General features: G+C 46.6%; 1 protein-coding gene across 2 annotated transcripts in view; it reads left to right on the top strand.

Annotated features, from left to right (window-relative positions):
* The window catches only part of fdxr (ferredoxin reductase), a 40,710-nt gene extending 27,433 nt beyond the window's left edge, over positions 1 to 13,277 (top strand). Inside the window, exons 9-12 of one of the 2 annotated variants that reach the window (XM_072483055.1) lie at positions 3,968 to 4,167; positions 5,308 to 5,479; positions 8,007 to 8,180; positions 11,587 to 13,277. In XM_072483055.1, coding sequence (XP_072339156.1) covers positions 3,968 to 4,167; positions 5,308 to 5,479; positions 8,007 to 8,180; positions 11,587 to 11,723 — 683 coding nt within the window. In that variant the 3' untranslated portion in view covers positions 11,724 to 13,277. The remainder of the gene's footprint in view (positions 1 to 3,967; positions 4,168 to 5,307; positions 5,480 to 8,006; positions 8,181 to 11,586) is intronic. The other variant, XM_072483056.1, reaches the window with a different exon arrangement.
* Positions 13,278 to 13,522: the final 245 nt, after the last annotated feature.

Below are 13,522 nucleotides of genomic sequence, written 5' to 3'. Positions count from 1 at the left end.
GAAATCTCACCACTATGGCTCTGGGAGCTTCTCCTGCTCTCGGTCCTCGCACCATAACTCGGTATGCTCCCTCCACCTCCAACGGACCCGTCGGGGCCTCCACTCCCATTAACGAGTGCAGCATCGTGCTCACATATGCCCCGACGTCCGCCCCCTCCACACCTTCAGGAAGGCCAAGAATCCTCAAGTTGTTCCTCCTTGCGTTATTTTCCAGTGCCTCCAACCTCTCCACAGATCGTTTCTGGTGTGCCTCCTGTATCTCCGACTTCACCACCAGGCCCTGTATGTCGTTTTCATTCTCTGCTGCTTTCGCCTTCACGACCCGAAGCTCCTGCTCCTGGGTCTTTTGTTCCTCTTTCAGCCCTTCAATCGCCTGTAATATCGGGGCCAACAACTCTTTCTTCATTTCCTTTTTTATCTCCTCCACGCAGCGTTTCAAAAACTCTTGTTGTTCAGGGCCCCATATGAAACTGCCACCTTCCGACGCCATCTTGGTTTCTGCTTGCCTTCCTTGCCGTTGTTCCAAAGGATCCGCTGCAATCCGGCCACTTTCCTCTCCTTTTTCCATCCGTGTCCAGGGGGAACACCCTTCTGGTTTACCGCACGGTGTTTTCAGCCGTTAAAATTGCCGTTGGGGCTCCTATCAAGAGCCCAAAAGTCCGTTTCACAGGGAGCTGCCGAAACGTGCGACTCAGCTGGTCATCGCCGCACCCGGAAGTTACTTGATCATCCTTAATACCATGACTGTGGTATCCAGATTTATAAGTGGGATTGACACTTTGGCTTCATTCTTGGAAAATATCTGCTCATTAAAGAAGAAAGTTGGCCATTTCAAGTACACATGTACATTTTCTGACTGGTCAAAGGATCTTGTTCGAAAGAAGAGACACCAATTTTCTCCAAGGTCCCTCCTCGATGGTTGAATACATAGCCCCTGAGAAAAGTCCTTGAAAACGAAGTTTTACCTTTTGAAAACTCTTTAACTTTCTTTATTCTGAGTGTGCACAGATCCTGGTTCCTATTTTTGGTATAGTGACGACAAAAGAAACCATATACATGAAACCATAAACATAGTGCAAAAGTCATTTACCTCTCGTACAGGTCCCACCCTTATTGACCCCTTACTCTAAACTCAACCCTGCTGACGATTAATTTCCTGCAAAGAAGTCGATGAACGGTTGCCATTTCTGGGTGAACCCTAATAGTGACCCTCTCAAGGCGAATTTGATTTTCTCCAAACAGAGAAAGCTAGCCTTGTCCGATAGCCAGGTCTCCGATTTCGGGGGCTTTGAGTTGTTCCATGCTAATAGTATCCGTCTCCGGACTACCAGGGAAGCAAAGGCCAGAACGTCTGCCTCTTTCTCCTCCTGGATTCCCGGGTCTTCTGACACCCGAAAATTGGCACCTATGGACTCAGCGCCACCCTTGTTTTTAACACCGTGGACATGACGTCCGCAAACCCCTGCCAAAATCCCCTAAGCTTTGGACATGTCCAAAACATGTGGGCATGGTTTGCCGGTCCTCCCACACATTTTGCGCACCTGTCCTCCACCCCAAAGAATCTGCTCATCCAGGCCACTGTCATGTGAGCCCGGTGCACAACCTTAAATTGTATCAGGCTGAGCCTGGCACATGTTGCAGACGCGTTGACTCTACTCAACGTGTCTACCCATAGACCATCCTCTATCTCACCTCCCAGCACCTCCTCCCACTTGCGCTTCAGCTCCTCGGTCTGCGTCTCCTCCGACCCCATAAGCTCCTTATAAATGTCAGAGACGCTCCCTTCTCCTACCCACCCTCGGGGAAACTACCTTGTCCTGAATCCCCCTTAGCAGTAGGAGCGGGAAGGTTGACACCTGTTTACGAAGGAACTCCCGCACCTGCAGATACCTGAATTTATTTCCCCTCGCCAACCCAAACCTTTCCTCCAACACCCTCGTACTCTGAAAGCTCCCCTCAATGAACATATCCCCCATCCTCTCGATCCCCGCTCTCTCCGCCATAACTGGAGCCCCCCGTCCATAATCCCCGGGGCAAACCGGTGATTATCATAGATTGGGGCCCAGACCGATGCTCCCACATGCTGCCTCCACTGGCCCCAACTCTCTGGGCCGCCACCACCACTGGACTGGTGGAGTAACGTGCTGGCGGGAACGGCAGAGGTGCAGTTACCAATGCCCCAAAACTGGTGCCCTTACATGAAGCCCCCTCCATACGCTCCCATGCCGACCCCCACCCACCTCCTGGTCATGGCTATATTCGCCGCCCAGTAATAGTTACTAAAATTTGGCAGTGCCAGCCAGCCTCGCCCCGATTCCGCTCCAGCATTACCTTCCTTACCCGCGGGGTCTTGCTCACCCAGACGAAGCCTGTGTTGACCCGCTTAAAGGATCACGGAATAAATATGGGGAGACACTGAAATACAAATAGGAATCTCGGGAGGACCGTCATCTTCTCATCTTCACGTTTGCCAGAGACGGGCTGGGTATAACAGTCCAAACTTCACCTTTTTCTTAAAAAGGATCGACCTGATCTGGTTGACGCCTGCTCTCCTCCTGGTCACCTCTACACTCAGGTCCTGGTAAACCCGCAGGATGCTATTGTCCCATTTACAGCTCAGTGTCTGCTTATCCCACTGCAGATGCTCCTTATCTGAGAACCTGTGGAATCTCACCACCATTGCCCTTGGGCGGGGGGCGGGTCTCTCCCCCATTCGCGGCTTCCTCGCGAATGCTCGGTGAGCCCTATCCACCTCCAAGGGCCGGGAGAATGCCCCATCCCCCAGCAGCTTCACAAACATGTCTGTGATGTATGCCCCAGTGTCCGTTCCTTCGGACCCCTCTGGAGCCCGACGATTCTGCCAGGGGGACCTATTTTCTAGGTCCTCCACCTTCTCCAGGAGCTTCTTCTGCTGGTCCCTCAGCGTCCCCACCTCCAGCTCCACCGCAGTCTGATGCTCCTCCTGCTCAGCCAGCGCCTTCTCCACCTTCTGGATTGCCCGATCCTGGGCGTCCAATCTATGCTCCAACCGCTCAATTGACTCTTTTATCGGGTCCAAGCAGTCCCGTTTCTGCGTAGCAAAGCCTTCCTGAATGACTTGCATCAGCTGCTCCATAGACTGCTGGGTACACAAGCCAGAGGTCCAAACCTCCGCCATGCTGTCTTCTGTTGCAGCTACAGCCCAAGCCTTCTGTCTTTTTGTTTCAGCCCTTACAAACACTTCTAGCCCTTCTCTCCATGCACCGAAGTGGGAATTCAGTAAACAATTGCCACTAACATCCGTTTACAATTCAAGTCCGGTAGAAAAACGGGAGAAAGGTCCAAAAGTCCGACCCGAGCGGGAGCCACCAAATGTGCGACTTACTCCTTCATTGCCGTCACCGGAAGCCCCAGCACCTATATTTTAACCAACAGCACCAAGCTAGATTGCCTTGTTATTTATGGGACTATGTATGTAAGTTGGCTGCTGTTTGCCTATCTAACAGCAGTGACTTCACTTCAGATGTAACTCGTTGTGAGATGTTTCGGGAAATTCGAGAAGGTGCTCTATAAATTGTGTGTTCTTATTTCAGAAATTGTTAATGTAAATCAACAAATGCAGGCACCTTAATGACCAACAGACAGAAACCCAACTTCACAGACTCGTTAGAAACTCTCGGTGAATCCTTCCCGGGTTGCCCGGTCATGCAAAAGAATGTAAAGGCACCAGGCGTTTAAATGGGTGTACTACACACAATGACAACATTTTAGAGGGAGAATTACCTGGGACTACCAAATTATGCGTTGCATTTATAACTAATGGATCATCAAACAGCACTCCTGTCTGGAAAGTAAGAGGCTAAAAGATCCAGACAGGGACTTAATCTTTAACCAATCGGTCCTTGCCTCTCAAAAAACGCTTTTGCCTGTTTTTAGTTGTAAAGAAACCATTTGACCTTAATATCTTCACTAAATTCTGTCTTTCCAGACTTGCCAAGACCAAGGAAGCGGCTGACTGAGCTTATGATAAAAGCTGCTCTTGAAAAGCCTTCTGGGAATGAAGCTGAGCGCCGAGCAGCTGCCAGCAAAGAATGGGGCCTTCAGTTCTTGCGGAGCCCCATGGAGGTTATACCTGGTAACGATGGCAAATGGGTAGCTGGGATTCGGCTGTCTGTTAACAAACTGGAGGTAGATACTGCTTTGAATTCTGTGTGTGCCACATCTGCGATGCATCCAGGTTTAGTAGTCACCTTATTTTGATGGGCATGAAACTAGGATTCAAAATTTACATGGTTTATTTGGGCTGGAGGACAGAAGAAGTGAAGGCAAATACCACAGCATTACAGATTTGTAATTGGGTAATGCTTACCACACTACTGCACCTCTGGTTTCCTCTATTTTGGCCTCTTGTGATTGCTGCTCCTTTTGCTATGCCTTCAGCTGTTTAGGCCTTAAGTTTCACAACTCTTTTCTTAAATCTCAATAGCTCTTACCCCTCTCTCCTTTTAAAATGCTGATTAAAACCTACCTCTTTGACCAGGCTTTTGGTGACTTGTCCGCCTGGGAACTTCAAGCAATAGGAACAGGAGTTGGACGTTTGGCCCTTGAGCCTGTGCTGCTATTCAACATGGTCATGGCTGATTTTTAAAATTCTGCCTGGGAGTGAAGGTTGCTAGCATGGCCAGCATTTATTGCTCATCCTTCATTGCTCTTGACAGTGAAGGTGTGCTACTATTTCTGATCTATCCTGCACTGTCTTGATACCCCTTAATTCCCTTGGTACCCAAAAGTGATCTCCTAATGTGACTGTCTCGTTTAATTGGGTAACACTTTTTTGTGAATTTCCTTGAGTCACTTTACATTTTATTAAGGCATTTGTGGTTTTATAATAACAAAAGATACACATCTACATGTAAAAACACCCTTCCATCCCTTCTCACTGTTCCTGCCTGAACTATACTTAACTAACCTAACCTTTATTGAATCTGCTAACAGTTTAGTTTTTCCCGAAGAAGTCAACGGCTGCTACCTCCGAACGAACCCTAACACTGATCCTCTCAGGGTGAACTTCATTTTCTCAAGCCTGAGAAACCAGATGCCGCTAACCCATACCCCTGAGTCACTTGACTATGTCAAAGACACTGCATAACTTCACAATCATGTATTAAATGTTCATTTAAATGCTGCTTATTTTTGTTCTTTCTGTAACTAAACAATTGATATTCCAATTGAAAAGTACTTTATTCTGCATCTTCTATGCTGGACGACCAGGCTACTGAACTTGTATGTGTTTGGTTTGACTACTGGAGAACTTTTCCCTTCTCTGAGGGTTTAGGAGAGTCTGCAAAGTTCGTTCAGACAGAAGATGTTGAAGACCTGGAGTGTGGATTAATGCTGAGCAGCATTGGCTACAAAAGCTATCCAATTGACCCCTCCGTTCCATTTGATCATCAGCAAGGGATTATTCCAAATAATTTGGGCCGGGTCCTGCATGCACCAGGTTAGTTGATAGCTATGTAGAGCTCGCTCTTAAGTGACAGCCCATCAGCGTCCCAGTATCCGAGAAATACTGGGCTGACATTTCAGGTACGGACCTGTTGTCTGAACCAGAGTGCAGACAGGAGGCTTGCACATGAATCATTAACCCACTTTACTTACATAGATTTTTTTTTTTTTTTAAGTTTAGAGTACCCAATTATTTTTTCCAATTAAGGGGCAATTTAGCATGGCCAATCCACCTACCCTGCACATCTTTGGGTTGTGAGGGTGAAAGCCACGCAGACACTGGGAGAACGTGCAAACTCCACACGGACAGTGACCAAGGGCCAGGATTCAAACCCGGGTCCTCAGCGCCGTAGGGAGCAATGCTAACCACTGTGCCACCGTGCTGCCCTTTTACTTACACAGATGCTGTAGTATTTTCTGTGCACTTTCAACATTTGCAGTTCACTACCTCCAAGACTCCAAGAATGGGCCTATCTCTTTGCATTGTATTGGCCTGCTTTAGTAGTGGTGAGCAAGTAGTATACTGTGTTAATGCTTTAACTATTCCCTCCTGCGATGTTTTACATCACAATGTATTCTGCACATAGTTTATTGCACTCAGGGCAGCACGGTAGCACAGTGGTTAGCATAGTTGTTTCACAGTTCCAGGATTGCAATTTAGATTCCCGGCTTGGGTCACTGTCTGTGCAGAGTCTGCACGTTCTCCCTCTGTCTGCGTGGTTTTCCTCCAGGTGCTCCGGTTTCCTCCCGCGGTGCCCAAAGATGTGCAGGTTAGGTGGATTGGCCATGCTAAATTGCCCATATTGTTCAAGGTTAGGTGGGGTTATAGGGATGGGGTGGAGGTGTGGGCTTAGGTAGGGCGTTCTTGCCAAGGGCTGGTGCAGACTCCATGGGCTGAATGGCCTCCTCCTGCACTATAAATTTTATGATTCTATGATTTGTGGGTTGCTGCACATTTCAGTTAATAGTATGATTTGCACACACACACACACACACACACGCGCGCACACACACCAGAAGAAGCTTGAAATTAGACTAAAACTCTGTGGTTCCCTATTGTGTTTGTGGCCATGTTTGATTTATAGTGAAGAAATTCAGCTGTAGACCTTGTAGGCTATTTTGTAAATGGGATTCATATCCTCAAGGATTTGCTGTCATTTCTCGAGGTTAGAGAACTGATCATATCGTATAAATCAAGGTCATTTTGGTAATCCGAGGTCTGCAAAGTCTGACCTCATGAAATTCATGCCATGGGAACAGCCTACAGCGCATAGTGCTGAGGGGTTTTTCATTTGCAGTGACACAGGTTGAAGATCATTCCACTTCTACACCAGCAGCATAATTAAAAGTTATCCAGTTATTTATAGTGTAAACTTTCATTTTGGCATTAATATTAATTAATTGGCAGCTTAGAACCTTGTGCTGGAGGAAGTTGCAATATGGCAGAAATATACTCAACAAGCAGGGACCAAACATCATCAAGAAGCCAGTCTGAAGGTTACTGACTTCGAACAGATGTCGACGTTTAGTTATATGTTTCTGTGCATCTAAATGTTGACTAGTTTACAAACTTTGCATTAGACATTATCTACATTTGTTTAAGAAAAGTATATCTGTGTACTGTATCCTTTTCACAGTAGAATTATCTTCATGTAAGTTTTAAAACTCGTGCTGCAACTGTTGAAGGTGGAAAGTCAAGACTTCATTTCAAAAAGAGATTCTAGCAGAAGTTCAGGATAGTGTGGCTGAGAGTGGACTTGCAACAAGCATTGAGCACTTCATGATAAATGAAGCCTTAATGTTTTATTTCCAATCTAATGTTACTTAAACTTTGTAGTTCATAAACTTTGCATATTAGCCTAATGGCTATATTGCTGAACGAATGCAGAGATTTTTCAAAATTCAAATCTCACCCTGACTTAAACATTTTTTTTTTCTCAACCCTCCCCCACCCCCCGCCCCTCCCAAAAAAAATCAGGAGATTTAAAAAGCTGTAAAAGTGACCATGATGATCTTAAATTGTTACTTTAATGAAAAACAAGCCTGTCTCACTAATGGTCTTTTAGGAAAGGAAACCTGCCAATCTCATTTGGCTTAGCTTGAATGCGATATCAACCCAAATCCAATTGTGATTGATTCTGAACTGCTGCTTACTGAAAAGTGACCCAGCAAACCACTCTGTTGTAATAAGGAGGGAGCCCAACACTTTACAACAGTTAGGGGTGAATAATAAATTCTGGCATTGCCAGCAACTTTAACCTCCTGAGATTATACAAACTTCATGTTATGCAGGTAGGTATTTGTGAGGTGGATGAAGTAGAAATGTCATTAGATGTAATTGGTCATGATAATTCAGTGGGCTTGCTGAAGAAGGAAAGGAAATGTATCATTGAATCTCTTTTAAGTTAATAAGATGGGGTTTGAGCATATTTATATTTATATTTTATGTATGTATGGGAAATAATTCTCAATGGATTAGGTGTTATGTTTTTTCATTACCTTTGCTCTTCCAACCTTCTCAGGCCTTTACTGCAGTGGCTGGGTGAAAAGGGGACCAACAGGAGTTATTGTGACCACTATGCACGATGGCTTTGAAACAGCGGTTTCGGTGCTAGAGGATGTACGGTCAGGAGCACTGGATGTGTCTGCTTCAAAAGGAGGATATGAAATAATGGAGGCTTTGCTTAAACAGAGAGGTGTGTAGTTTAAAACACAGTCTTCACAACGTATTGAGCAATTCTAAAAGATATTCCTCATATTGTGGCCACAATCCATGGAAATATCTCTTTTCTGTGATTTATATAATTCAGTCTCGAAACAGTAACACACATGCAAGAACATAGGCCGGATCCTCCAGGTCTGCTGCCCTCTGGAAGCGGGATTCCTGATCATCTGCAGAATAGTGAGTTGGGCCAAAATTGGGATTCCGGCTGGGCGCCAGACCCATCACGAGTCTCCGAGCCCGCTGACCGTAACAGGATACCTGCCCCACGTGGGCAGGAACATGCAAACCACTAATAAGCATTCATGTGAATGTGGGCTGAAAGCCCGATTCACCTCCTGTCCACCTCTGACCGCCCCCCCCCCCCCCCCAAACACACACAGATCCAGGAGTAAGCGGGTGTAATTTGATGCAAGTATTGAGGAACGTGACCTAGCAGCTTGCAGTCCCAAGGGTGGAAAAGGGGGTAAGTACCCTCCCAACAATTACCTCGTGGTGGTCCTTCATGGGAGGTGGTGGGGGCCAGTGGGGCTTGGAGGTGCTCAAGTCAGCGATCCGCATGGGATGGGGCCCATTTGGTTATCTCCCCATCTGTAGACTTTAAACCCTTTTAGATAGTCAATCATTTTGTAGAAATTAAAGTTTTCTCATAATAAAGTGAAAGTGTTCACATCTGTATCCCTAAACCCTTTAAAAAGTCTGTCAGTATGCCAAGATTAAAGGTATGTGAGATTAAGGTTAAAGTAATACCTTTAAAGTGGTGAAAACCTTTGAAGTGGTTTTCACACGGTCAATGTCATTACCTTTTTTTGTAAGAAAATATTTAATTGAAGCATTTGTAATTTTCAGTTTAACACATTAACGTTTAACACATTAACATTTCTTAAACAACCGCGCGGGCTGACACGCAAAACACCAAAAAAACAGTAAACAACGTCCACTATGACCTTCGCCCTATCTCCTAATTACCCATTTACTAAGTTCCCTGTCCTTCTCTAACATTGCCATGCCTCCCGTTTCCCCCCCCCCCATTCCACTGCTGACGTTCAATTTTTGTTGAAGAAATCGACGAACGGCTGCCATCTCCAGGCGAACTCCTGAATTGATCCCCTCAAAGCGAACTTGATTTTTTCCAGACTGAGAAACCCTGCCATATCGCTGACCCACACTCCTAATTCGGGGGCTCCGAGTCCCTCAATCCCAGCAAAATCCATCTCCCTGCCACCAGGGAGGAGAAGGCCAGGACATCGGCATCCCTACCCCTCCCTTGGCCCCCGGCTCTTCCTATACCCCAAATATTGCCAGTTCTGGACTTGGAGTTACCCTCCCTTCCAGGACATCTGACATAATGTCCACAAATCCCAGCCAGAATCCCCTCCATTTTGGACATGCCCAAAACATGTGTACATGGTTCGCCGGAATACCACCACACCGCCCACATCTATCCTCCACCTCTAAAAGAACCTGCTCATCCGGACTACTGTCATGTGGACCCTGTGGACCACCTTGAACTGGATCATGCTAAGCCTGGCACACGACGAGGATGAATTGATTCTCTTCAAGGCTTTTCCCCACAGTTCAATTTCCAACTCCTCCCAGCTCCTCTTCCCACTTCTTCTTCGCCTCCCTCATAGGGGCCCCTTCCCCTCCATCAACTCCTTGTATATCTCCGAAATCCTTCCCTCTCCAACCCCTGTTTTTGACATCACCTTATCCTGTAGTCCCCTCAGGGGGAGGCGAGGAAAGCTTGGAACCTGCCTCCGTACAAAGTTCCGCACCTGAAGGTACCAAAACCCGTTCCCACCTGGCAGCTCGCACTCCTCCTCTAATGCCTCCAAGGTCGGAAAGCCCTTCTGGATGAATAGGTCCCCAAATCAAGCCCCCCCCCCCCCGGGTTGATTGTCACAGATCGGTGACCACACTGACGCCCCCTCCAGTCCCATGTGTCATTGCCTTTTAAAGTATAGAATTCTGTGTGTATGCCAAGAAGGCTGAAAGCTTTGATCTGCATTGTTTACATTCAATTTTCATGCCCCATTGCCTGCTGAAAGCAGGTCAAGGCAGTTTCAAAGGAGAGATTCAGATTGTTTATTTATATAGCTCTGCAGGGATCTATTAACTCAGGGCAACAGGTGTTTTCCTGACTAGTTTTATTTAAGGTTGCCTCTTTGTTCTCAAGTGCAGCTTGAGTGCCCTTTCTGTGCAGCTGAGAACACTTTCATTTTATTACGAAAAAACATAACATTTTGCATGCTGCTTGACTGTTTAAATACTGCAGATGGGGGGGGGGGGGGGGGGAGCAGCAGCCAAACGAGACCCCACCACAGCACCCTGGCAGCCATTGTTGGAAGGGTACCTACCCCTTGGATTGCAAGGTGCCAGGTTGACACTGCCTAGGGGAGGATTTGGGGAGGAGTGGGGTGCTGGACGGGAGTTTCTGAGGGGTACCCCATGACAGTTATAAGGGTAGCAGCCCCCCCACCCCACCCCCACCCTCAGTTGCAATGTGGACCCAGGTGTGCCATGGAATAGCAGGAAAAGCCAATTTCAATTTCAGAATGCCAGAACATGGCACATCGGGATCGCTTCTAGCGTCAGTGGGAATCTCTGATTTTCCCGCTGCAGGAGCACTTAGTCGTGTTCCTGGAGAATCACACCCGTAGCCTCAATTTTTGTTCTGTGCTTCAGGGGAGAACCAAATCAGTTTAATAAGGAATATATTTTTTCAGAATCTTGGTATCTTTTGAATAAAAGTGCTGATGCACCACTTAGAGATATGGGGGCGAAAAGCCACATGATTTGAGAAAGCTTATCTCCTAAAGACTCAGTTACCCAGAGTTAGTGCATAATGCCAGTAGGTTAGTATTCTTGTCTCTGTTCAGAAGGTTGAGGGTTCACTGCAGGATTTGCACACCTAAAATGATGGACTATCATTGTGCTGAAGGACTGTTGCAGCATTGGAAGAACTGTCCCTCTAGATGAGAGGCAAAACCGAGGTCTCAAATTTCTGTTCTAATGATTCAGGAGGATATGAGGAAGCTCATGAGATTACTTGAAGAACAAGGAGTTCCTCTGGTGTCCTGACCAGATTTTCTCCCTCAGCCACAAACACTCCATTGGTTATTCAATTCATAGATATTTGTGCGATCCTACAATGTGCAAAAGTGGAATCTTCTTGGCTGTATATGTGAAATGCCATGAAAATCATTAATTTTACTTTCCTTTACATATTCTGCTGTTAGTTAAGAGTATAATGCACAACTATTTTATAATCTGTTTGTACATTGCTGTTGCAAAACTAATATTCTGAACCGATTTTTAAAAAAAAAATAAGATTTTTGTAGATATGTATGTAACTGGGTTTTAAAATCTGGTTCTAGGTATACGCCCAGTTTCATTTTCTGGATGGGAAAAGATTGACAATGTCGAAGTGGCAAATGGAGAAAAAGCAGGCAAGCCCAGGGAGAAACTGCTTGATGTGGAAGAAATGGTAGAGGTGGCCAGTCAGCGAAGATGAAAATGTCCACACTTGAGATCAAATGTTACACAGATGAGATGTGTTCCACCCATTCTCAGCACCTGTTTTAACACAAAACGGGTCCTCCGTGGTCCAAACTCAACAGGAAACTAAGATTGACGTGAATGAGGAAGCCCAATTCGTCAACCTCGAGTCATCCTTGTAGAAACACCTACTGTTCCCTTTATGAATCACTATCCAACTGATTCTTTTTTTTTTTAAATAATATTTTATTGAAAATTTTTGGTCAACCAACACAGTACATTGTGCATCCTTTACACAACATTATAACAATACAGATAATAATGACCTTTTTTATTTAAACAAGAACAAAAGAAAACAACAACAAATAAATAAATATTAAATAACAAAAAATAAAAACTAGCCCTAATTGGCAATTGCCTTGTCTCAGGCCACCCCCCCCCCCCACCCCCCACGCCCTGGGCTGCTGCTGCTGCCTTCTTTGTTCTCCCCTATCTATCTTTCCGCAAGATATTCGACGAACGGTTGCCACCGCCTAGTAAACCCTTGAGCCGACCCCCTTAGGACGAACTTAATCCGCTCTAACTTTATGAACCCCGCCATATCATTTATCCAGGTCTCCACCCCCGGGGGCTTGGCTTCTTTCCACGTTAGCAATATTCTGCGCCGGGCTACTAGGGACGCAAAGGCCAAAACATCGGCCTCTTTCGCCTCCTGCACTCCCGGCTCTTGTGCAACCCCAAATATAGCCAACCCCCAGCTTGGTTCGACCCGGACTCCTACTACTTTCGAAAGCACCTTTGTCACCCCCATCCAAAACCCCTGTAGTGCCGGGCATGACCAAAACATATGGGTATGATTCGCTGGGCTTCTCGAGCACCTCACACACCTATCCTCCACCCCAAAAAATTTACTGAGCCGTGTTCCAGTCATATGTGCCCTGTGTAATACCTTAAACTGAATCAGGCTTAGCCTGGCGCACGAGGACGACGAGTTTACCCTGTTTAGGGCATCTGCCCACATCCCCTCCTCAATCTCCTCCCCTAGCTCTTCTTCCCATTTCCCTTTTAGTTCGTCCATCATAGTCTCCCCTTCGTCTCTCATTTCCCTATATATATCCGACACCTTACCGTCCCCCACCCATTTCTTTGAGATGACTCTGTCCTGCACCTCTTGTGTCGGGAGCTGCGGGAATTCCCTCACCTGCTGCCTCGCAAAAGCCCTCAATTGCATATACCTGAATGCATTCCCTTGGGGCAACCCATATTTCTCGGTCAGCGCTCCCAGACTCGCAAACTTCCCATCCACAAATAGATCTTTCAATTGCGTTATACCTGCTCTATATCCCCCATCCATTCCCCCCGGGGCAAACCTATGGTTGTTTCTTATCGGGGACCCCCCCAGTGCTCCGGTCTTTCCCCTATGTCGTCTCCACTGTCCCCAAATCTTCAGTGTAGCTACCACCACCGGACTCGTGGTATAGTTCCTTGGTGAGAACGGCAATGGGGCTGTCACCATAGCCTGCAGGCTGGTCCCCCTACAGGACGCCCTCTCTAATCTCTTCCACGCCGCTCCTTCCTCCTCTCCCATCCACTTACTCACCATTGAAATATTAGCGGCCCAATAATACTCACTTAGGCTCGGTAGTGCCAGCCCCCCCCTATCCCTACTACGCTGTAAGAATCCCTTCCTCACTCTCGGAGTCTTCCCGGCCCAAACAAAACCCATAATACTCTTTTCTATCCTTTTGAAAAAAGCCTTCGTGATCACCACCGGGAGACACTGAAACACAAAAAGGAATCTCGGGAGGACCACCA

The sequence above is a fragment of the Scyliorhinus torazame genome, chromosome 18 (assembly GCF_047496885.1).
Source record: "Scyliorhinus torazame isolate Kashiwa2021f chromosome 18, sScyTor2.1, whole genome shotgun sequence".
Classification (NCBI taxonomy): Eukaryota; Metazoa; Chordata; class Chondrichthyes; order Carcharhiniformes; family Scyliorhinidae; genus Scyliorhinus; species Scyliorhinus torazame.
Note: the sequence above shows the minus strand (reverse complement) of the source record. Positions and strands in the feature narration are given on the sequence as shown.